At 39.1% G+C, this 23,376-nt stretch overlaps 1 protein-coding gene across 1 annotated transcript; it reads left to right on the top strand.

Annotated features, from left to right (window-relative positions):
* The first annotated feature begins 6,287 nt into the window (after nt 1–6,287).
* LOC131222643 (mitochondrial dicarboxylate/tricarboxylate transporter DTC) lies at nt 6,288–21,691 on the top strand. Its single transcript, XM_058217794.1, has 6 exons — nt 6,288–6,469; nt 6,989–7,072; nt 9,523–9,584; nt 19,778–20,139; nt 20,981–21,195; nt 21,307–21,691. Exons 1-6 carry the CDS (start codon nt 6,353–6,355, stop codon nt 21,361–21,363), a joined length of 897 nt encoding a protein of 298 aa, XP_058073777.1. The 5' UTR covers nt 6,288–6,352; the 3' UTR covers nt 21,364–21,691.
* The last annotated feature ends 1,685 nt before the right edge of the window (nt 21,692–23,376 follow it).

Below are 23,376 nucleotides of genomic sequence, written 5' to 3'. Positions count from 1 at the left end.
CCTTGGATAAACACCCCGGCTCGTCTTTTAAGATGATCCTAACCATTATAACGGTTCCGATTGCATGGCTCAACCACCGGTTTAAGACATTCCTGTTCCCATCAAGGGCCTGGATGGAAATGACAAGACCCTGAATAACGTATATATGGCACAAGTGTTGCCAGATCAAAGATGTCCAAATTGTTGGAAAGCGACATAAAATTCCATTTATCCAACCAGCGTTTGGTTGCAACAATTTCATGCAATATAATAAAATCTTCAATTCAGACATACGTGTACCAGCAACACATAATTGACGGTTTAGATTAAAATATTCGTACGCATGCAAATGCTGATCATCCCATATAGAACACGCATTAAGACCATAAATATACGAAATGATATATATCCACTGACGCGTAGGCTTATAAAGATGTCATAGACACCTTCAATATGTGATTTCTAAAATTTCTTGCTATTTGGAGTGGAACTGGATTACAGTTTTTTTTCAGAATAATATCAACAGATAATTACAATCCATACAACTCATTTAGGACGATTTTGTGCCTTTGTCACACCTGGGCCTGATCTAATGTGGGTTAAAACAAATAACGGGTGTTGGGCAAATCAAATATCTATGTCAATCATAGTCAGCCCATCCAAGAAAACCTTATTCCTCTTTTTTTTTTTTTTAAATAAAAAATAAAAAATCATGAACTAAGGATGGATGTTGTAGAAATTTGTAAGTGTACGTTGATGTTGTGTTTTATCTATGTTGTTCATTTGTACGTGGCTTTTATGCACGGCATTCAAGTTGCATGTGTTTACAAGTGAACTACATTGTTGTGAAATGTTGTTCTTTAATTACAATTCAATTGTACACCAAACACAAGCTTCACTTAAGAATTTGATCGCAAATGTAATATTGGACAGTGAAAATACCATCTAACGCATTTCCATACTATTTAATACTATTGTCCAAATGGCCTCTAGTTTCTTACATGTAGGTAAAAGCATGCTACCATTGGCAACAACAATAAATAGATGCCACAGTAAATACTCATAAACATAGGTCACCAAGCATCAATCTGCGGGGCATGAAAACTAGGTTGAAAGTTGGGCAGGGTTCAACCTGATTGACTTGTGATTGACTCAACATTGGGTTAGGCTCGGATAAGACGTATTGGGTTTGATCTCGCGCTTGGGCTATATAAACACCAACTCAATAAAACTCAGATTGGGCTTTGGTCGAGGTCTTGGGTTCTCCAATCCAACCCAAACCTAATAGATATGTGAATTACTAATAAATTATAATTGGATGCGGATCGTTTGTGTTGAAGGCACAAAAAATTTCAATGCCATCAAGTCTTATTCGTCCTAATAAGATATGTTAGATTTCTCTCTCTCAAATAAATTGCACGCTACACAACACAACTTTTAAATGAATAGTTGTCTTGCATTTTAAATTGTTTGTTTAGAAAAACTAGAGGTTATATATATATATATATATATACTTATATAGTTAATAAAATCATAGGTATAAAAAATAAAACAAAATCATAAATCTAAAAAATAAGACGTGTATTGAAATATAATAGACTAATCTAATAACAAAAATATTAGCGTGTATCCACCCGGCCAGCCTAACCAAGCCCGCTTGGGTGGAGAATTTCTAACCTGAAGTGGGGTTAAGTTGGGTTAGGTTTGACGTATAGGAATCTTGGGTTGGGCTAGGGTTGAGCACTAACCCGGCCCAACCTGCCTGACTTTAAGCCCTAATGAAAATCCGTAAACATGAGCCATCAAACATCAATCAACAACTGGGCCTTGGTTTTGAATTGAGCCCAAAATCATTTATCATCGTTTAATTGGTGTCTGTGGACTATGATTGATGCATAACTTATGCAAGACATTTATAGGTGATGAATAATCCCACACAAATCGAAGCACTAGGGGTCGTTGGTTTGTCCCAACTACATAAGGCCTAGATGTGTTGAATAAAGGCCTATAAATTGAGAGCCTCGTACAAGATATTCTTAAATCTGATCATTTCAAATTTGGACAGAATCATCATCAAGAAATCAAACAAATACTCCAGTGCCAATCCAACGAGTAGCAAAAACAAGAGAATTTCGGTCGAAACAAACACCGTCGTTAATTTTTTATCCTCCTATTCACTTCCCAAGGATTGCAGGGATGCCTAATATAAATATGCAACTGACATTATAGAACCTTGAGATTTGAATTTAAGGAAGAATAGAGGGTGAAAACCATAGCGGTGAAGCACAAATGGTGAAACCCGACCTTTCTCTTCCTCTCCCACGGCAATGGTATCTTACTGTTTGTTTTTTGTGAGAGAAGATGTGAGGACCAAGCGTCCTTTTAAAGGATTTTGATCGGTTGCTGAGTGCTACCTGTCACAAACTTGCTGCTTCTCTGGACAGTAGGACAGAATTTTGTTTCAATGCATCTTTGGAAATATTCCAAAGCATAGCCACATTGCTGTAGGTCCCACCTAATGTCCATCTTTGTGATCCATGCCGTCCAATCAAGTGTCAAATTAGCCAATGTCACGTGTGGCCCACAATTATAACATTAAACAGGCAGCCAAACTGTCAGACTGGTCAATATGATGGGCCATGACATCTACAAGATTGGGCTGGTCCAATTAGTGGCTCGGATATCACGCCACTCCGGCATTCGTGGACCTCAATAGTCACATGAAGCAAGGGTCGCACCGCTTCTGCTAGCTGCTGGTTCATGCCGGTCGGGATTGACTTGGCTAGCGAGCCCTGCACGAGCTCTTTCAAGAGCAACTCTAACGCGAAACACGTTCCCACCTGCGACGTGTGATGACATGACGTCGAAGCGATGAACCAGGTGGGGCCCAACGTTTAGATTATATGGTCAATAAAATCTCAGAGCGTCTCATTATCCAGTAGGACACACAAAAGAAAAACCTACCTTCCACTATTTTCGTTCTGGCGTGGCTGCTCTTTCAACGGTTTGATTTTTTGGCGATAGATCTACCTTGTGGTTTCAATTGACACGTGACTTGGGATTTCACGTTCATAGGTCTAGCACGTGTACTCGCGAGTAGATATGCGTGCGGAGGTGTGCCATATATCAGCACCGGACAAGCACGAGCCCTGCGCAATCCACGTACTGAGTAAAATCTACGAGGCTCAACCCTTGTCTATGTGTCTCATCCCGGCCGTCCATTCGTTTTTTTTCCGGCTCATTTTAGTACATTTTCCCAAACTTGAAGCATATCCAAAGCTCAACCCACGTTTTTTGAGGAAGCAGATTAGCTGCCATATCATGCACCAACGACCGCATTAGGGCCTGTTTGGCCGGCTGGATTAGATGGGCTTAGGTGGGATGGAATTGCATATGGTCCTGTGCCAATCCCACTACCTGTTTGGAAAGAGCGGAAAAGCTTGGAAGTAGGTTAGATTAGATGGGCTTAGGTGGGATGGAATTGCATACGGTCCTGTGCCAATCCCACTCCCTGTTTGGAAAGAGCGGAAAAGCTTGGAAGTAGGTTAGATGGAATTGTATCGGGTCCCGTGCTAATATCACTCAATGTTAGTAAGCTGTGTAGGTCCCACCATTATGTGTGGGCTATATCCACACCGTCCATCCATTTTTCGAGATTATTTTAGAGCATGGACCAAAAATCCAGGTAGATCTAAAGCTCAAATGGACCCCACCATAGAAAGCAATGGGGATTGAATACTTACAGTTGAAAACTTCTTTAGGGCCCTATAAATTTTGGATTAGCCTCATTTTTAGGTCCATTTCATAAAATGAGGTTACAAAACAAATGAACAATTTAGATATAACACGTGTGTTACTGTCAATAATTTTAAATGATGGTGGGTATATCCTTTCAATGTACCACCGTATTACAAACAAAAAAAAATTAAGCTTACCCCACGATAACAGGGAACAGTCCCTGCCATGGGTAATAATGATGTTTTTGGAATCCCATCCCACATAATACCGTGGGATCGGTCCCGCCAAACAGGCCCTTAGTCTATGTACGTGGTGCATGTAGAAGAGCCCATGGTCCTACAACCTGTAATGGTAAGAAAAATGGAAAATAAAGCAAGGTTGTGTGGGCGTCATCAAGATGTATTTATTATTTCTACACCATAGTATCCAAAGCTTAAGTAGACCACATCACAAAAAGTAGTGGGGACACTAATTCTCATGGTTAAACACTTATAAGGCCTACCGTAATGTTTTTTCTTCATCCGAATTGTTCATAAGGTCACATGTAAATGAATAAAGAGAAAAAACAAATATAAGATCAATCTAAATTTTATTTCTTAAAAAGTTTCAAATGTTCAATCTTTCGCTGCTTATTACAGTATGGTTTACTTGATTTTATTATCTATTTTATTTTTATACTCGAGGTTTAGAATGATATCGAAAAAAAGGACGGATAATTTGGATATAACGCCTACCGGGGACACAATTTGGTGACGTCAACGTACCAGTAAAGTCGGTTGTACGTGTTGCACCATCCAATCCGCTTCCACCGAATGTGGCCACTTTGAATGCATCCTAACCGTCCCATGCGTGGCCATTGGAAGCGGATTGGCAGGTCTACCGCACACCACCGACTTCACTGCTGTTAGTACGTGGCGTGCAAATAGGACCGCCTGAGATCCTCGAGCCCCTCAATGTAGGGTGGTGGAAAGGGATGCGGATTAGATACTGACAACGTCATTGCTACTGAAGTAACGTCACCAACCTTTGTGGACCCCAACATGATGCATGTGTTATATCCATACCGTCCAATCATCTGGATAGATCGTTCGTTTTATGGCATGAGAAAAACAATTAGATAGATCTATATTAAATTGGACCCACAACAGAAAACCGTGGGAACAGTCACACTCACCGTTGAAACATTTATGGGGTCTACCATGATGTATTTTTCAGATCCAACCTATTCATAAGTTAACATAGAGATAGATGAAGTGAAATAAAAAATATCAGATTGATCGGAAACTTCTGTGGCCCCTAAGAAGGTTTGAACGGTGGATGTCACTGTACCCACTGTTTTCTATGGTGGGGCCAACTTGAACTTTAGATCTATCTCAATCTTTTTTTCATGACATAAAACGATCTCTCCAAAATAATGGACGGTATTGATACAATACATGCATCATGGTGGGGTCCACATGGCGTCACTTCAATAGCGATTTGGCTACTGACCTCGTCAGTATCTAATCCGCGCCCCGTGGAAAGGAGATCAATGTTACGTGGGCCTCACAATGATGTGTTTATTATATCCACACCGTCCATTCATATAACGAGATGATTTTAGAGCATGAGACCCAAAATTATTTATATCCAAATCTCAAGTCGACCACACTACAAATAGAACCGGGGACATTGATTCTTACCGTTAAAGCAATCGTAATGCCCGCCATGATATTTATTTTCCATCTAATCTGTTCATAAGGTCATGAATGCATGAATGAGGGGAAAAACTAATATCGGATTGATCCGGTACTTCTATAATCCCAGTGAAGGTTTCAACGGTAGACATTCAATCTCCTACTGATTTATGCAGTGTGGTCCACTTGACCTTTTGATCTGTCTTAATTTTACTTTAAAGCCATACAATGATCTCGTCGAATGTACAGACGGTTTAGATATAACACATACCTCACATACCTCATGGTGGGCCATATAAAATCAGGTGACGTCAACACACTAGCGAAGTCGGCGGTGTGTGGTACACCAGCCAATCCGCTTCTGCGGCCGTTAGGCATGCCACTTGATCAGCAGACCAGGACCAGCCTGATTCTCAAGGGAAGTAAAGTCCACCAAAACGGACCAAATCTCCCGTTCAGGGTTTGAGTTTGTACAAATGTAGCCCACTTTCACTGATCCAAATCGTTGATACAGTGTATATCACTTTGTAGATCCCATATACAAAAAATCCTCTAAATTGGAGGATCACAGCCAGAGAATATTTCATATTTTATCCGTTGAATATGAACCGTTGTCTCTTTTCCCTCGTAAACGACTATGTTTTAGCACCTAGTTAAGAAATAAAATGTTGATTATTCTTCTTAAGCCTGCGGGATCCATCATATTGACGGTTCAATCACCGAACCACGCATCCATTAGCATAAAAAACCAGAACGGTATCGTACAAAATAAATGCTCCAGCGTTGCACAATACAGCAAGAAGGATGTTTGTTTCGTAATTTTTTGAAATGCCAGTGGCTAATAATCAACTAACCTAATACCCTACTTTCTCTCTTCATTTTTGCTTGGAGAGCAGAACGAGCGCCTTCTCTTTCATTTCTCCTTCTCTCTCTTACAGCAGAGTCTCTCTCTCGACGAAATGGGAGAGGAAAAGCCTAAACCAAGCGGAATCTGGCCTACTGTGAAGCCGTTCGTCAATGGTGGAGCTTCTGGAATGCTCGCCACCTGTGTCATCCAACCAATAGACATGATCAAGGTAAAATCATCCCCCCCCCCCCTCTCTCGCTTTTCTGTAATTTTAATGCCTTTTTCTTTGATGGGTCTTCACCAATTTGTTCTTCTTGGCTAAACGATCGACATTTCGGAGAATCCGGCGGGGTTTGATTAGATGGGTAATTATTATTATTTTTTTCTTTTGTGTGTGTGTTTTTTGTTTTGGTCAGATCTCTGTTTATGGGATTTCATGACCTTTCATTCATGGATTTCATCACATTCGGTCATATTTTTTGTAAAAATTATTGATTTTTTGGAGATCCTGATGTTTGATGAGATGGATTTTTATTATTTATTATTATTTTTAAATAATGAATGCCTTTTCTAACTCTGAAATTATTATTATTATTTTAGCTTGATGGGCTATCTGGAATATGGTTTTTGTTTTGGTAAGAAAAATGATTTTTTGGAGTATCTGTGATGTTTGTTCGTTTGGGTTTTAATTTTGGTTCGATGTGGGATAGATTTGATTCTGATGAGAGTGTTTTGGTGCTTTTTTCAGGTGAGGATCCAACTAGGTCAGGGATCAGCTGGGTATGTTGCCAAGACGATGCTCCGTGAAGAGGGTCTTGGCGCTTTTTACAAGGTTTGATCCTTAGTGAGATAATTAAATTTCTGTTTTCGTTCTTGTTTGATTTTGATTTAGGTTTTTACTTGTTTTCATGTATCTGTGGATGAAAATGGTGTTTATTTCCATGTCTACATTGAATGTGGGTTGGTAGTTGAACTTTGTACCTGATGTTATTCAGAAGCAAGTTCAAATTGAAAAATGTTGAGATCAGCTTTACATGTTTCAATATGGGCATTCTCACTTGGAATCAGTAGGAGTTTGTGATATATTGGCTATGGTTAGACAGACTTAATTCAGGACCAGATTTAAAACTGGAATGTAAGAATCTGTATGGAAGGTGAATTTTGTTAGTTGGTGCAATTCAGGATTGAAGACGGAAGCAATCAGTGTGTTTCATTAGTAAATTCAAATGATTGTGGAGTATGCTTTAGGGTGTGCTTGGTTGCACCAAATTACATGAAAATTTGCACCAAGTTAGACTGATTAATTATGAAATTTCGTGATATTTGCTGCAACCCAACATACCCTTGGTATTGTCATTCTTAGTCGAGTTCAATAGGTGTTATTGTATATGGATTAAATGCAACTTCTCTACATGTCTTTAAAAAGAAAAAACTTTAAAATATTACATGGATTAAAAACTGGATAGATGTGATTGTTTGATATGCAAATGTGGAAACTTTGAGATTCTTGTACCCCAATTTTCAATCTTTAAGATGTGTAAAGCATTTTTTTTTTTTTTTTTTTTTTGGGGGGGGGTTTTGTTTCTTTTTTATATGGAGTTTAGGGATCTTGTTGGTTGTCTTTGGATTTGACTTTGCAATGTTCCATCTCTCCTTTGCCTCTTAGTTATGATATTGTTCTCTTGTGTGTGAGGACGATGGACACATCTATTCTTTTCTTTTTTATTTCTACTTTTGGAAGATTTGCATGGTTATGAGAGTAGTGGATCAAAACCACTTCCAAAAAAAAAAAAAAACCCAAACGTGTGTCAGGGGACTAGTGAGGATTGTATTTAGATTCACCATCATATTTGATTCACTATGAAATGTTTTCATGGTCTTTGACAATTCAAAGAAGAATTTCAAAGGATTCTCTGGTCTTGTGCTTTATGCCTTTATTCATTTGGTTCTGTTGAACTTTGAGGAGGGAAATAATATGCAGATTCTGAGACTTGTTAACAGGAACTCCCTCTGATGATATTCTGATCTACTCTTCTTTTTTGCAGCTTCCTCCACTGTGCCTTCGCTTCCCTCAAAATTGATTCTTTCCCAACAAATCAAAAGGAACATTTAGTAAAGGAATAGAAAATACAAAAACAAAAATCTCTAAACAACAGCTTAAGAAGGGCAATAGAAAAAAAGGAGAGAAGAAGGAGAATATAAATTCAATAGTCTTACATTGCAAGGAGGAGAGCTCAAAGAATTTAAGGTCTTGGTCGTAGTTGCTTTTGTGAGCAGACCAGTGATGGTATTTAGTATTTATGTCTCAGTGATTGCTGATAACTTTGAGCTTTTAAGCCTTTCAATGCATGTAACAATTTTAAGGAGTCTTGATGTAATTTTGATCAGGGAAATCTATTCTTTCCTTTGACTATGATGTATCATTATTAGAACGAGCAGTCCACTTGGGAGAATGGTTGCTCCAATCAATTGGAAGACCAAGGGAACTTCTCAGGGGATTCGAATGGGATGTTGAACACAGTTGGATTCTAGGTCACTTTTACTGGTCATATGGTAGAGAAAAAAAATGAAAAACCAAGGACTTCAATTACGACGATGGGTAATGACTACCAGAAAATGCTGAGCTAGAGATGAACGTCCACCTCTTATATCAATTATTTATTCTACTTCCAATGATGGTGATAATGTGCTTTTGGAAATACTCCATTCTTCATATATATATATATATATATATATATATATATTGAAGCATCTGATGCAAATTTTTTTTTTTTTGGAGAAGATAACACTACTGTCTACTAGCTCATCTAACGAGCAGGAGACACATTTAATGTAGTTTCAAGTCCACGGATTAGTGAAACTTTGCAAGTGTTATAATAGGTGAACCTGACATAAAATGACCTTTTGATTTGCAGTCTTGCTATCTAAACAGATCAAAGGAGTGACAATTTAACCTAAATACATAAGCAGAAATTTTCCGGCTATCTTCATCAGTTTGTTTTTTTAAAACGTTTTGTTACTTTATTTACTTTGTTCTCTAAATGATTTCTGGATTCTTAATGCAAGTAGTAAAAGCTTTCACAATCCGTCTGCAAGTTCATTGTTAGAGGCTTAGAGCTGCCCTTTTTGTGACTTGATATTGGTTTTTCTTTATGCAATTTATCATTTTTAACTATTTTTTGGCTTTATCAAACTGTTCAAGGTTTCAGAGTATTATATCCTATATTGTTTGAGGCCTTTTGTTTTAAGGTATCTAAGGTGTAGCGGTTTTCTTTTTACCAGGGGCTGTCGGCTGGATTGCTTAGGCAAGCTACATACACAACAGCACGACTTGGGTCATTTAGGTGAAGCTCTTGCACATGAAGTACAAATATGTTAGAGTGTGTATGATGTTTTTGAGATAAATATGTTTTCTGTACTTATTTATAGTTATGCTTCAAAAACTAGTGAAATAATTGATGGCGTGTTTCACTATAACCCAAGTTGCAAGTAAACAGATATTTTTGCAGAAGTGGAGAATTATTGGTCCCCTCTGCTCTTGGGGTAATGTGGTGAAAGAGAAATTCATTGCATGAGATAATATCATTTTTCCTTTCCAGACCAGGTCAAAATGTAGAATGTTTCACGTCCTACTTGAAACCTGAGATGGAAAAGCATCCTGCAGATACCTTCCTTCTAGGGATAGGCAAACATGTGCTATTATTGGTACAATTAAGATGCCTCCTTTCATCTTTTCTGGATGATTCCTTCGAAAGTGGGCAGATTTGATAGACAAGATCAAACAGGAAACTTACCCGATTTGAAAATGATCTCCCATGTTCCTCTCAAGCCCTTCTTTTGTTCTTTTTTTGTACGTCCATTTCTTTTTCTCTCATTTTTGCCATTTCTTCCTTGATGTTCTGTCATGATACAATTACAATAGCAGGTTGAAGCTGAAAGGTGGTTGTTTTCTAGTAGGTTTAGGCTTTTTAGTCTTACTCTTTTAGGGCCTTGTTCTATCTTTTCTTTCTTAGGGATCAGACTCCAATATCGTTTGTTTGAGATTTTTAAGCCCTTATTATTCCAATTTCATCTGATGTCCTCTGGAATGATTGAATTTAAACTCTTCAGTTTTCAGAAAGGTTTACGTTATTCCTTACTAATATTCTTTTTAGTACAAAACAGATGGAAACTAGTTTTGACTGAAAGCAAACAATAACATGGAACCCCTATTCCAGTTTCATCTGATGTCCTCTGGAAGGATTGAATTTAAACTCTTCAGTTTTCAGAAAGGTTTACATTATTCCTTACTAATATTTATTTTTAGTACAAAACAGATGGAAACCAGTTTTGACTGAAAGCAAACAACTCTAAATTAAGAAGTGTTCTAGTCACCTCTTTCTGTAAAAAACAGGTGGGTGGGTTCCCATCTTCAGTTGCATTAAAAACCATTGCAACACTGTGGGTTGCATTTCTTGATGGATGTTTAACATGATGTGCTGTAAAGGCTGTTACGTAAAGGTAATGGTGCCAACTGTTACATGTTACAGTGTCGTAATAGCTGTAACAGCCGTTATGGAAAAAAATAACCCGTAACCGCCGTTAACGGCCTGTTACATCCCCTATAAAGGCTATAACAGTCTCGTAATGGTCTATTACGGGGCAAATACATGTTTTTCAAACTTTTTTTTTTTTTCAACGTTACGGGGTATATATAAAAGAGACCATAACGCCCATTGTGGGGGCCGTAACAGCCGTTAGGACCCGTATTGTAAAGGTAATGGTGGTGGCCATAACAATCATTACGACCCATATTGTAAAGGTAACAGTGGTGACTGTTACAACCACCATTATGGAATACCTTGATGTTTTCCCTCAATGGATGTGTATTGTTTCGTGTAGTGTTACCTAGACACGTGGCACGGGTGCCAAGTGCTAGTGTCCTAAAAGTGTCAGACACTGCAAACTAAAAGAAATCTATGAATGGGGACACTTCCGTATACAAATAAATAATAATTTAAGTGAATAAAATTAAATAAAACAATGAAAACATTAAAGACGATGGGAATTAGAAAGAATATCCACACATAGTTTCAAAAGAAACAAATTACTAGTAGTTAAAACTAACAAATAATTGATTAACGAAAAAAAAAAAAACAGAAAAAAAAGAAATCACAGGTAATCACCTAGGAAACAGTAGTTTTTATGAACCTCCCCTGTTTTGTTAAAATATTAGAGCTGAGACAAAAGATCAAAAAGAAAAACAAAGCCTGAGAGAGAGAGAGAGAGAGAGAGAGAGAGAGAGAGAGAGAGAGTTCTTTACAGGTAAGTTGCAAGAATAGGAGAATGGAGGCAAGGTTAGGCCTAAGAGTGAGAGATCTTTGGCTTGATAGAAAAAAAAAAAAAAAATCCATAAGGAAAAAAAAAAATCGAAAGTGAAACAAAATATTTATGTAGAAAAATGTTTGGACACCTCACTTGAAGTTTTCAACACGTGGCACTTTCCAATGACATCACTAGCACACTTTTGTCCATACAAATTTTGAAGTGTCGTGTTGTGTCCAGGAGTGTCCAAGTGTTCCCAAGTGTCAGCATGGCAAAATCCTAGAAAGTAGAAAACCAAGTAATACTGGTTTGATGGTGATGAAGAACCAAATTAATGAAAGACTCAACCGAATGAGAAAAATCCAATTTTGCAATAGCATACTTAAGAAGGTAAAGTCGGGGAAGGGGTTTCTCTATCTCTAGTTTTAGCGAATGGTTCTCCCAAGGGGTTCTTCAAGTCGACCAGCGAGCTAAGGCAAGGGGATCCTCTATCTCTTTTCCTTTTTGTAGTGGTGGCGAAAGTTGTGTCGTATATTGTCCAAAGGAGTATCTGAAGGTCTCCGTAGTGGATTTAAGGTGTATAGAGGGGAATTTCAAGTGTCTCATCTTTAGTTTGTGGACGACACAATTTTATTTTGTGATGCAAATGCCAATCAACTAGACAATCTTCAAAAAGCCTCTTTTTTTTTTTTTTTTAATTTTTAATTTTTATATTTAAAGCAGTGTCAAGCTTATATATAAACATTTGGAATTTTGAAATGTTGGACATAGGGTTATCCAAGGAGGAAGCTTGTAATCTTGCTGGAGTGTTTGGGTGTAGGTAGGGATTGTTTCCTTAGACATATTTGGGTCTTCCTCCATGTATTAGAAAGGTTGAGAAACACTTATGGGACCCTGTGATGGAAAGATTTGAGAGGAAACTTGCAATGTGGAAGTGAAGGACTATCTGTTGGGGGTACAATTACCTTGATTAAAGCAACTCTTTTGAACCTTTCGTTGTATTTCATGTTTATCTTTAGATGCCCGAAAGGGGTGCTTAGCAAGCTGGAAACGCTTAAAAGGGACTTCCATTGGTGAAATTCATCTTATGAAGTGGGAGGATGTTTGCTGGCTGAAAGAGGAAGGGGGAATTGTGATTAGAATATTGGATTCTATGAATGCGGTGCTCTTGGGGAAATGGATTTGAAGATTTACTTTGGAGGAGGGTAGCTTATGGAAGAAGTTCGTAGTTAGGAAGTGTGGGGTTGAGCAGGAGGTGTGATGGCCTAATAGCTCCTTCTTGTATAAAGCATCGGAGGTGCGGAGGGAAATTATGAGTATGAAGGAAATCGTCAAAGAGGGGGTGGGTTTTGGGGTGGAGGTTTGTTTGAGGGTTTGATTTTGGAAGGACGTATAGTTGGAAGATTGGAAGCTGTAAGATTTATATCCCAATCTAGCCCAAGTGGCCATGGATCCGGACGTTATAGTTGATCGATGCTTCTCGTTCCACGGGTCTAGTGGGGTTTGGCTTCCTTTGTGTTGTAGGCATCTTCAAGACCATGAATTTTAAGAATTGGTGGTTCTATTGAATCAATTATCAGGGGTAGCCCTATCGGAGGAGGCCAATTTGGTGAGTTGGAAAGAGGTCAAGTTGTGGAAGTTCTTGGTGAAATCCCTCTACCATGTGCTTATCGATGCTCTTGTTAGCATCAGCAAAGCTCATTCTTTTTTTTTTTTTTTTTTTTTTTTGGTTCTATGGCCCCCCTCAAAGTTGGCAGCTTTTGCGTGGTTGGTGGGTTGGAGTAGAGTGTTAACGATCGACAATCAAAGGAAGAGGGGTCTTTATATCATAAACGTGTGCCTCTTGTGTTGGCATGGTGAGGAGTTGGCCAATCATCTCTTCATGCATCACCCATTCTTAAGGGAGGTTGGGGAAAACTTTTTTTGGGATTTTTGGAGTATCGTGGGTAATGCCTAGTGTTTGCATTGTCGACAAAATGTCGATAATATCAGTGTCGCTAGACTAGCGACACCGAAACCCCCATTTTTCGTTTCTCTCTAGATTTTCGGCGAAATATCGGCGATATCATCGATAATTTTGGATTTTTTGCAACAAAATAGGTAAAAAGCGAAAAAAACTGAAAAAAAAAAACCTTTGATTTCGGTAATTCTCGGTTGATGGTTGATCAGAACTCTGAAGACAAGAATCTCGTGGGCAGCAATCGACAGCTCTCGTCTTCGATAGAGGTAAAGAAATCTGAAATTTTCCCTTTTCTTTGTTCGATTGGAAGATTGATGTCACAAATACATGATTTCGGCGAAAAATCAGAGATTTTGAGAGATTGAGATAGGATTTTGAAACCCTTAGTCGAAAATCCCCCCTCTTCGCCAAAAACCCCTCTTCGCAGATGAAAACGCCTTCTTTTTTTTTCTTTTATGCTTCAGAACTATAGAAGCAGACTGGGCGCATGGTGTGCTTCAGCGTATTGAGTAAACTCTCTGGGCCTACTGTGAATGTATGTGATTTATCCACGCCGTCCATTCATTTTTCTAGTTCATTTTAGGGGTAAATCCCAAAATTAAAGCATATCCACAGCTCCAGTGGACCACACCACAAGAAACAATGAGAATAATGATTTTCACCGTTGAAACCTTCTTAGGCCCCATAGTGATGTTTATTTGTCATCAAACCTTTTTGTAAATATAAAAAGGCATGGATGAAGGGTTAAAGTAAATATCAGCTTGATTCAAAATTTGTAGCCACCAAGAAGTTTTTAATGATATGTGTTCAATTCACACAGTTTCCTGTGGTGTGGTCCACTGAAGATTTGAATCTGGTTCATTTTTCGAATCACGCACTAAAATAAGCCATCATATATGATGGACGGTGCAAATGTAAGGTACATACTTCATAATGGGTGGGTCCCACAGTTAGGGATCCACCAAAAGCGGATTGGCTGGTGTACCTCACACCAGCTATATAGCTGCTGTAGGTACGTGTCGTGCGAAGACGAGCACTGACACTCCTCGAGCTCCGAGTTGTACGAACGGTTCAAAGGAGATCAAAGTTACGTTGGCCCCATAGTGATGTATTTATTATATCTACACCGTTCATCTGTTTTTAGAGTTCATTTTAGAGCATTATCCAAAAAATGAATCATATCCAAAGATTATATGGACCACACCATAGATAGCAGCGAGATAATGATTTTCACAGCTAAACAATTTGTAGGGCCCACCATAACATTTATTTTGCATCCAATCTGTTCATAAAAACAAAAATATTTGAATGAAGAGGAAAAACAATTTTCATATTGATCCAAAACTTCTGTGACCCTAAAAAGGGTCTAAGGGTTTCAATGGTAGATGTTCAATCCCCTACTGGTTTTTGTAGTGTGGTCCACTTGATAGTTATATCTGTCTTATTTTTCGTTTAAAGCCTTAAGACAAGCTCTTCAAGTGGATGAATGGTTTGGATATAACACATACCTCATGATCAGACCCACAAAATTTGCTGATGTCAATAGCTGGTGTGAGGTACACTAGCCAATCCGCTTCCTGATCCACCGACCTCGGTAAATTTTGGGATCTATACAAACAGCGCCAGAATGGAAGTGGATTGCGTATTGAGTAAACTCCGTGGGCTCATCATAATTTACGTATTTGATCCACTCTGTCCATCCATTTTATTAGATGATTTTAAGGCACAAGCCAAAAAATGAAGCATATCCAAAGCTTAGGTGGACCACACCACATGAAACTGTGTGAATTGAATGTTTACCATTGAAAAATTCTTGGGGGCCACAAAAGTTTTGTATCAACCTGATATTTTTGTTTTTTATTCATCCATGTCCCTGTGATCTTATGAACAATTTGGATGACAAATAAACATCACTGGGCCCTATGAAGATTTCAATGGTGGAAATCATTATTCCCACTGTTTCATATGGTGTGGTCAACTTGAAACTTAGATAAATTTATTTTGGTTATTATTAGAGTAATTTCTTATGGAAACGTATGCTTCTTTGGGCCCCATTAAATGAAAACTTATTATTTAATGCATTTTTTTTTACAAATTTTAAATTTCTAAATATACAAATATGTGTATTTACGCATGTCCTAAAGTTTCATTAAAAAATTTCACTGTTATCTCCATGTTCTCGCATTTTTCTCTGCATTTCCGGTTATCGGCGATAACGATATTATATCTTTATCTCTTGCCAGTGAAACTTGTAGCGATACCGACAACTCGAACACTGGTAATGCCTAGGTCAATCGAGGGGTTCTTTAGGAATTGGCATGGAGGAGGGATTGGAGAATTTGGTAGAGCCGTGTGGAGGTTGTCCCTTCTTGCAAGTCTTTGGGCGTTATAGAGAGAAAGAGACAATAGATGCTTTAAGGACGTTTTTGGGAATCCTAGCAATCTCCAAGGCAATGAATTTGAAGAATTGGTGATTCTATTGAATCAATTACCAGGGGTAGTCATATTAAAGGAGGCCGATTTGGTGAGTTGGAAAGAGGTCAAGTTGTGGAAGTTCTCGATGAAATCCTTCTACCATGTGGTCATTGATGGTCTTGTCATCGGCGGCAAAAATGCGTGCCTCTTGTGTTGGCATAGTGAGGAGTTGGCCGATCAGCTCTTCATTCATCGCCCATTCTTAAGGGAGGTTGGGGAAAGCTTTGTTGGGATTTTTTAAGTATCGTGGGTCCTAGGTCAATTGAGGGGTTCTTTAGGCAATGGCATTTTGCAAGTCTTTGGGCTTTATGGAGAGAAAGCAGGGTGTCTCGTATCCGTTATGATATGGCCGTATCGACCAATACGTAACGGTAACGGTTGACACCGCTACGCGATACGGGGTCGAAATGGCCGTTACGGAATTCTGTGACCGTAACGGCCGTTACGGGCCTTGAACTTCTTCTTCTCCTTCTTCTTCCTCTTCTTCTTCTTCTCGGACTGTTGCGGCTGCGGGCCTCCTCCTCCTCCTCCTCATTCTTCTTCTTCTCTCTCTCTCTCCCCCTCTTCTTTCCCTCTTTTTTCTTTTCGGTTTCCCTCTCTCTCTCTCTCTCTCTCTCTCTCTCTCTCTCTCTCTCTCTTTTCGCAGGTGTACCACACAGCTTAGCTGCTGTAATAGGTACGTGTCACGCTAGCGCTGACAGTCCTTGAGCTCCGAGTTGTACGAACGGTTCAAAGGAGATCAAAGTTACATGGGCTCCACAGCGATGTATTTATTATATCTACACTGTTCATCTATTTTTAAATTTCATTTTAGAGCATTAGCCAAAAAATGAATCGTATCCAAAGATCATCTGGACCACACCAAAAATAGCAACGAGAAGATGATTTTCATCGTTAAAAAATTCGTAGGCCCACCATAACATTTATTTTCCATCCAATCTGTTCAAAAGGTCAAAAGGACCTGAATGAAGAGGAAAAACAAATTTCATATTGATCCAAAAGTTCTGTGATCCCAAAAAGGGTTTCAATGGTAGACGTTCAATCCCCCATTGCTTTTTGCAGTGTGGTCCACTTGATAATAAGTTTTGTATTATTTTTCGTGTCAAGCCTTAAGACGAGCTCGTCAAATGAATGGACGGTTTGGATATAACATATACCTCATGATCAGACCCACAGGACTTGCTTGCATCAAATGAATGGACTGGTACGCGTTACGCAGCACGTTGCACAATTTAATAAAATTGTATGCGTGCCACATGGGCCCCACCATGCTGTATGTATTTTATCCATGCCGTCCATCCATTTTGCCACATCATTTTACATTATGATTCAAAAATTAGTAAGATCCAAATCTCAGGTGGACCACAACATGGGAAACAGTGGTTATAGAATGCTCACCATTAAAAATTTCTTAGGGTCCACTGTAATGTTTATTTTCCATCTAATCTGTTAATAGGGTCACACTAACGTGGATGAAGGGAAAACACACATGTCAGCTTGATCTAAAACTTTTGTAGCCCCGATAAATTTTTAATGATAGTCGTTTAATTATTATTGTTTCTTATAACCTAAGCTTTGGATCTGCCTCATTTTTGGGCTCATGCCCTAAAATTATTTGGCAAAATGGATGGACGGTGTGGATATAACACATTCATCACGAGTGGGGTCCAAAAAACTTTAACACTCGTGTGCTACACTTCACAATCTGAGTCCTACCTAATTCGGCCCCTTAAAAAATTGTACACGAGACATGTATTAACTTAAAATTTACCAATTAAATTATGGACTGTAATTGCTAACTCAAAATGCCAAAATCAAATTGTTTGAATAGTTTTAATTGTTAATTTGTGGACGCTTATTTTTTAAAATAGGGCCTTTTGGTTTTTTTATTTTATTTTTATGATTCACTGTCCAATAAATGTCCACCAATTCACAAGTGGGATAATGCCAATAAATTGCATGAATTTGAGGCTGATTTGGGGCATGGATTGGTCCTCCAAGTTAGCCCCAAATTGGCAACGCGATCTACCTGAATTTAATTTCATTTTTTAAAAGAACTATTGGGAGAAATGATATCAAATTGTTAAGTATATAAATTAGATATTTAGAAAATTAAATATATGAATTTTGTAATCAAATTCAGGTTATCTGGTTCATAAATTCATTAGACAGTCTGATACAACTTCTCACCAAAGAGTGGACCGTTACACCACCATAAACATGTTCCAATTTATAAATGAATGCATATTTGGAATGCTTAGAATATTCCGGATTTAATCCATATTTTTTCATATTTTTTTGGCAAAAAAAAAATTTGCGCCGTTACGGGCCGTTATGCCCCCGTATCCGTATCGGTTTCGGAGGACACTGTTACGCCAACCAATACCGATACGGGACACCTTGAGAGAAAGAGACAATAGATGCTTTAAGGATGTTTCTGGGCCTAGGGGAGTTTTCCCCAAGGCAAAATCTAATCTAATAGATTGGGCTTTTGTATCTGCTAAATTACATGCTTGTAACCTAGTAGGTCAGGCTTGGGGTGCTTTGTAATTTTTCTTTTTACCTTTTGTATTCTTTTTGGCTTTGCCGTTTCATTAATAAATTTTCATTCTTAAAAATAAAAATAAAAATAAAACTTGAGAAGGTAAAGGAAAAAACAAAAAGCAGACTGCTGGGGATGCTAATTCAAGTGTCTACACTTTTGAGTCTGTCCAGGCATTGTTTTGAAAACTGCAAATTCCTGAGGAATTTTGCAGTAAAAATCCCAAAAAAGAAAAGTATTTAACTTCTTTTTGACTTGTTTAAAAGAAGTCAAATACATGAATCTTTTGAAAATAACGTTTCACTGTTAGTAATCAGGAGAATTTTGTCATTGGTTCTTAGATGCGTTTTCTCATCTTATTTTGTAGTGTCTTTATTTATTTATTTCCTTTTCTTTGTTCTGTTTCTTTTAACATTTGGGAAGATTGCAGCTTTCTTATTTTCCTTCAGGTTTTTGTCCCTTGAGAATATGACATGGAACACCTATCCATGACCAATATCGGCATGGCCCACCTTGAGAAGTCCATATGTTTTGTAGATTTCCGTAACCTATTGGTCCCCAGCAGGGCTTTAAAATCTGCATGGCATGATTTCCGAAAGCAGGGTTTTTTTTTTTTTTTTTAAAGATTTGTGGATGAAAATTGTCTACCAATTATCCATAGAAAAGGGTGCACCTTTTTCTTTGGATTAAGACTTTTTGGCTTTGTGCTATTTTGTGTCTGGATGAATTGTAGTGTCCCCCAACTCCAGCAAAGATACAGTTTGCTTATGCTCCCAATTCTGTATATGTGTTGTCATATTCTGGTCCTGCAAATCCATGTATATGCTGGATTCCCACCGTGGATGGCAGATACTCCAAGGATCTCCCAGATTGGAAGATCTAACCCGGGATAGGTGCCTTACAAATAGACAGTTTAGATAAGAACACAGAAACAGCTCATGTTCAGTGGAGAAAAGGCCAAAGATCTAAGGGCTAAGGGGTTTGAATCCGGGAGAATTTTTGGGCATCTCCTATCCATGTTAGGTTACATCAGGACAACAGCCTGGATTGCTGAACATGGGCCAACACCCCACGGTTATGTATTTGGAAGCATTAGCTAACTGCACACTTGATCTTGGGACCCTATAATCCTTCTCTGTTATTTCTTAGCTATGATTAAACATGAATGCTCACCAGGTGTTTCAGATGTCTTGGAATTGGGATTCATAAAGATGTAATTTCTTTCTCAAGTACTAAACGTCTTGTGCATTGCCTAGGATTCTGACGAACAAAGCAATCGCTGCTAATGATGGGAAACCTCTACCTCTCTATCAGAAAGCTCTTTGCGGGCTGACAGCTGGAGCAATTGGAGCATCTGTTGGTAGTCCAGCAGATTTAGCGCTCATTCGTATGCAAGCTGACGCCACTTTACCTCTGGCACAACGCCGCAACTACACGAATGCATTCCATGCACTCTATCGTATTGTAGCTGATGAAGGGGTTCTGGCACTCTGGAAAGGCGCGGGTCCCACTGTAGTCAGAGCAATGGCATTGAATATGGGCATGCTCGCTTCTTATGATCAGAGCGTCGAATTTTTCAAGGATTCTCTAGGTTTTGGTGAAGCCAGTACGGTAGTGGGTAAGATACTAAACTGCTGCACTTAAGACTCAAAATCTTGTGTGCATGGAGAGCTTTGAAATCTTGGGCTATGATGTTACTCGAACGTTTCGCCAGAATTAGATTTATAGCGTTTTCTGTTTCATACTTGCATGGTCGGGGTGGCAATTCAATCTTCCCATCACTGACTTTGCATAATCCGTATTTCCATCTATTGTAAGCTCAAGTTGCTATGGGTACATGAGTTCTTGGCTTCTTGCTTTGAACACAGAGCTGTCCCTAAAGAGCCGATGTCATCTCGTGTATGCATGGTTTATGGGGAAGAATACTTGGATTTCATTCCAATTGCCATGCCATACAATGGGTTGGACAACTGTGTTCTTTTTCCACCATTTTTTCAAACAGTGGCAGTATATCCACCACCATGCACAAGATGCTTGTTTGCCAATCCATATTGACCATATGGTGGATTGGTGGGCGTTATTGTGGATGGAACACATACTGGAAAGCATGCTGATTAGACATGTGGGCCATTGAGTTTAACAACCAGCCATTTTCTTTTAACTGTCCATGCAATGCCACAAACTGAATGGTTAAGATCATCTGGTTATTGTGATTTTTGGAAAAAGCTCCATTCACAATGGGGCCCATGATCTGCGCTATGTGGTTATGGGTGCGTGGAGGCCCCCTGTTCAGTGGGCGAGTTACTATTTTTTAAGTGGTAGGAAATGCACATAGCAGTCTTACCCATATATATTGCAACTTTTACTGTCACCACATTAGCTTGAAAGGTTCAAGAAAATAGGAGTTGGCATCCGCATTTACTGAATTAAGGAGTCCACATTTTTGTTTGCACTTGCAGGGGCGAGTGCTGTTTCAGGATTCTTTGCATCGGCTTGCAGTTTACCCTTCGACTACGTTAAAACCCAAATACAGAAAATGCAGCCCGATGCCACAGGGAAGTATCCATACACTGGTTCTTTGGATTGTGCAATGAAGACTCTCAAAGCGGGAGGACCATTCAAATTCTACACAGGATTTCCTGTCTACTGTGTTAGGATCGCACCCCATGTCATGGTAACCTATCTCCATAATCCATATTGCTTTCTTTGTGGTCTTTGCTAATGTGCATCTTTCGAATTATTCTCTGTTCATTCTGGTTGATTTTGAACATGGATTGTTCTGCAGATGACGTGGATATTCTTGAACCAAATCCAGAAGCTGGAGAAAAACATTGGATTGTAGAATTCCCGCGAAGGAATTCTTCTTCAGTGGAGTTGGGCTTTAACCATTGTAGTAAGATTTCGGCTGTGTACTGTAGTTGAGGCCGGTTTTGGCACTTAACAGGTCTTGATCAACTCCTTAAGGAGATTTTATGCTGCGATTTGAATTGGGTATAATAAGAATTCATGGGCACTGTATCCGAAACCACACTGAGGTGATTTTTCTTTTGGGTTGACAGTAGTCTTGAATTTGCTATTTTGCAAGTACATGTTTTAAGGGATTTTAGAGAACTTTTAGCATTGAAAATTCCAGCTCAAAGCTCCATTGCTAGCTTTAAGCGTGTTTTGCATGTCATTTGGTTTTGAATTGAGTTGCAGATTGTGGGATGCTTTTGTGTGGCCTGCACAACGTTGATTCTTGCTGCTTATTGATATAAAATTACGTATAAGGGTGAGTTTTTATAGCTGAATTGTGTTAAACGAGTACTTATTACCCATGGCTCCACGTTACATGGTGCCACCATTGTTCATTAGAACCCTTTGTTTAGTGGACCATTCCTTGCCTTTCAAGCAGATGGATGAAAGGGATATGCTTTCTTAACCGTCCACAGTGGGGCCACCTGAAAGTTGTCTTCAGGGTGGCAGCGGGTTGGGTTGGCCTGTGGTTCAACTTTCCTATCTTGCTTCTGAGCGGGCCTGAGCTAAAAGCTAAATGGTTGGGAGGCCGGGCTCAGGCTGGAATATGTAGTACGTTTAAGTCAATGTGTCGGGCTTAGGTTGAACCCCATAGGACTTGAAGTGCACATACAGGTAATCGAGGGGCTGGGCCAGATGACCCAATCCAAAAGCCCAATGATGTAACCATGGTTTTAAGACTTGTCAACTTGTACTGACAGTCCGGTTGGGTTGAGTTCTCAGCTGAGTCGCCATTCAGCCAAGTTGGGGATGACACAATCAGGGGTGCACACGGAACTGGTAAACCGGACTGGAAGTGACCAGACTATACAGTTTGATCTGAAGTGTACCGGTTTCGGTTCCAGTTTTGAAAATTAAAGAACCGGTTAGTTTGGTTCGGTTCTCGGTTTGGGGTTCTGTTGTAGAATTGAACGGCTCCGTTCTGAAAATCAGAGAACCTGTTTTGTTCGGTTTGGTTCTTGGTTTGGGGTTCTGTAGAATCGAACTGGTTTAGTTCTTGGTTTGGGTTTTTGTAGAATCGAACTGGACCGTAGAATCGAACCCTGGAACTGGACTCCTTGGTCAATAAATATTTAAATTTTATTACTTTTTTAACATAGAAAAGTAGAACACTCTGTCAAATGGATCACAACACGAACAAACATTGGCAGCAAAATCATTCCGGTAACATGAAAGGGTCATAAAAACAAACCATCACAATATTACTCTGAAATTTTTCAGTAGAGGAGTTTGGACTGGATTTTATATATATATATATATATGCAATTAGGCTGGATTATAAAAACAAATCATGCAATTGTGCTGGATTATAAAAAGTCCAGAATCGTAGAACTGAATCCGAACCAAACTGGTTTTTTACAGTCCGGTTCTAGTTTTCCTGGAACCGTTGGGAACGGTTCCATTCCGGTTTCACCTTAGAAGCGGACTGAACGGAACTGTGTGCACCCCTAAACTCGATCCCTATTTTCGATTTTGACTTGGTCCCGAAGTTCGAGCTGACTGGGACAAATCTCACAGGACTCGGCCTAATCTTATGCTGTACGTGTGTATGTGTATATATATTCACTAATTGGAGTGGGCTGGGCGTACCCTGCCCTGTATTCCATTTTAAACATGGGTTCTACTGGGAACGGTCAGGTAAGTCTGAGTCTCAACCTGGTTATATTTCAATGGATCAAGTCTTGCCATGCATGGAGGTACATGTGTCACTAGTTGGGGTCGGACCAGAAATCTTGGTCTGTTCAGTTCACGGGTTGGGCTGGAGCTGACCCTGACCTGACCCATTTCAACTCTTACCTTGGTTCTATGCAGGTTGCACAAATCATGGGGACCAATTCTC

This window comes from Magnolia sinica, chromosome 13 (assembly GCF_029962835.1).
Source record: "Magnolia sinica isolate HGM2019 chromosome 13, MsV1, whole genome shotgun sequence".
Lineage (NCBI taxonomy): Eukaryota > Viridiplantae > Streptophyta > Magnoliopsida > Magnoliales > Magnoliaceae > Magnolia > Magnolia sinica.
This window is presented reverse-complemented; position numbering and strand designations above follow the sequence as displayed.

Coding starts and splice junctions, on each gene's coding strand:
- LOC131222643 (XM_058217794.1), top strand. CDS start 6,353: ATGGGAGAGGAAAAGCCTAAACCAAGCGGAATCTGGCCTACTGTGAAG. Junction 6,470..6,988: donor AACCAATAGACATGATCAAG/GTAAAATCATCC, acceptor TGCTTTTTTCAG/GTGAGGATCCAACTAGGTCA. Junction 9,585..19,777: donor GCACGACTTGGGTCATTTAG/GTGAAGCTCTTG, acceptor TGCATTGCCTAG/GATTCTGACGAACAAAGCAA.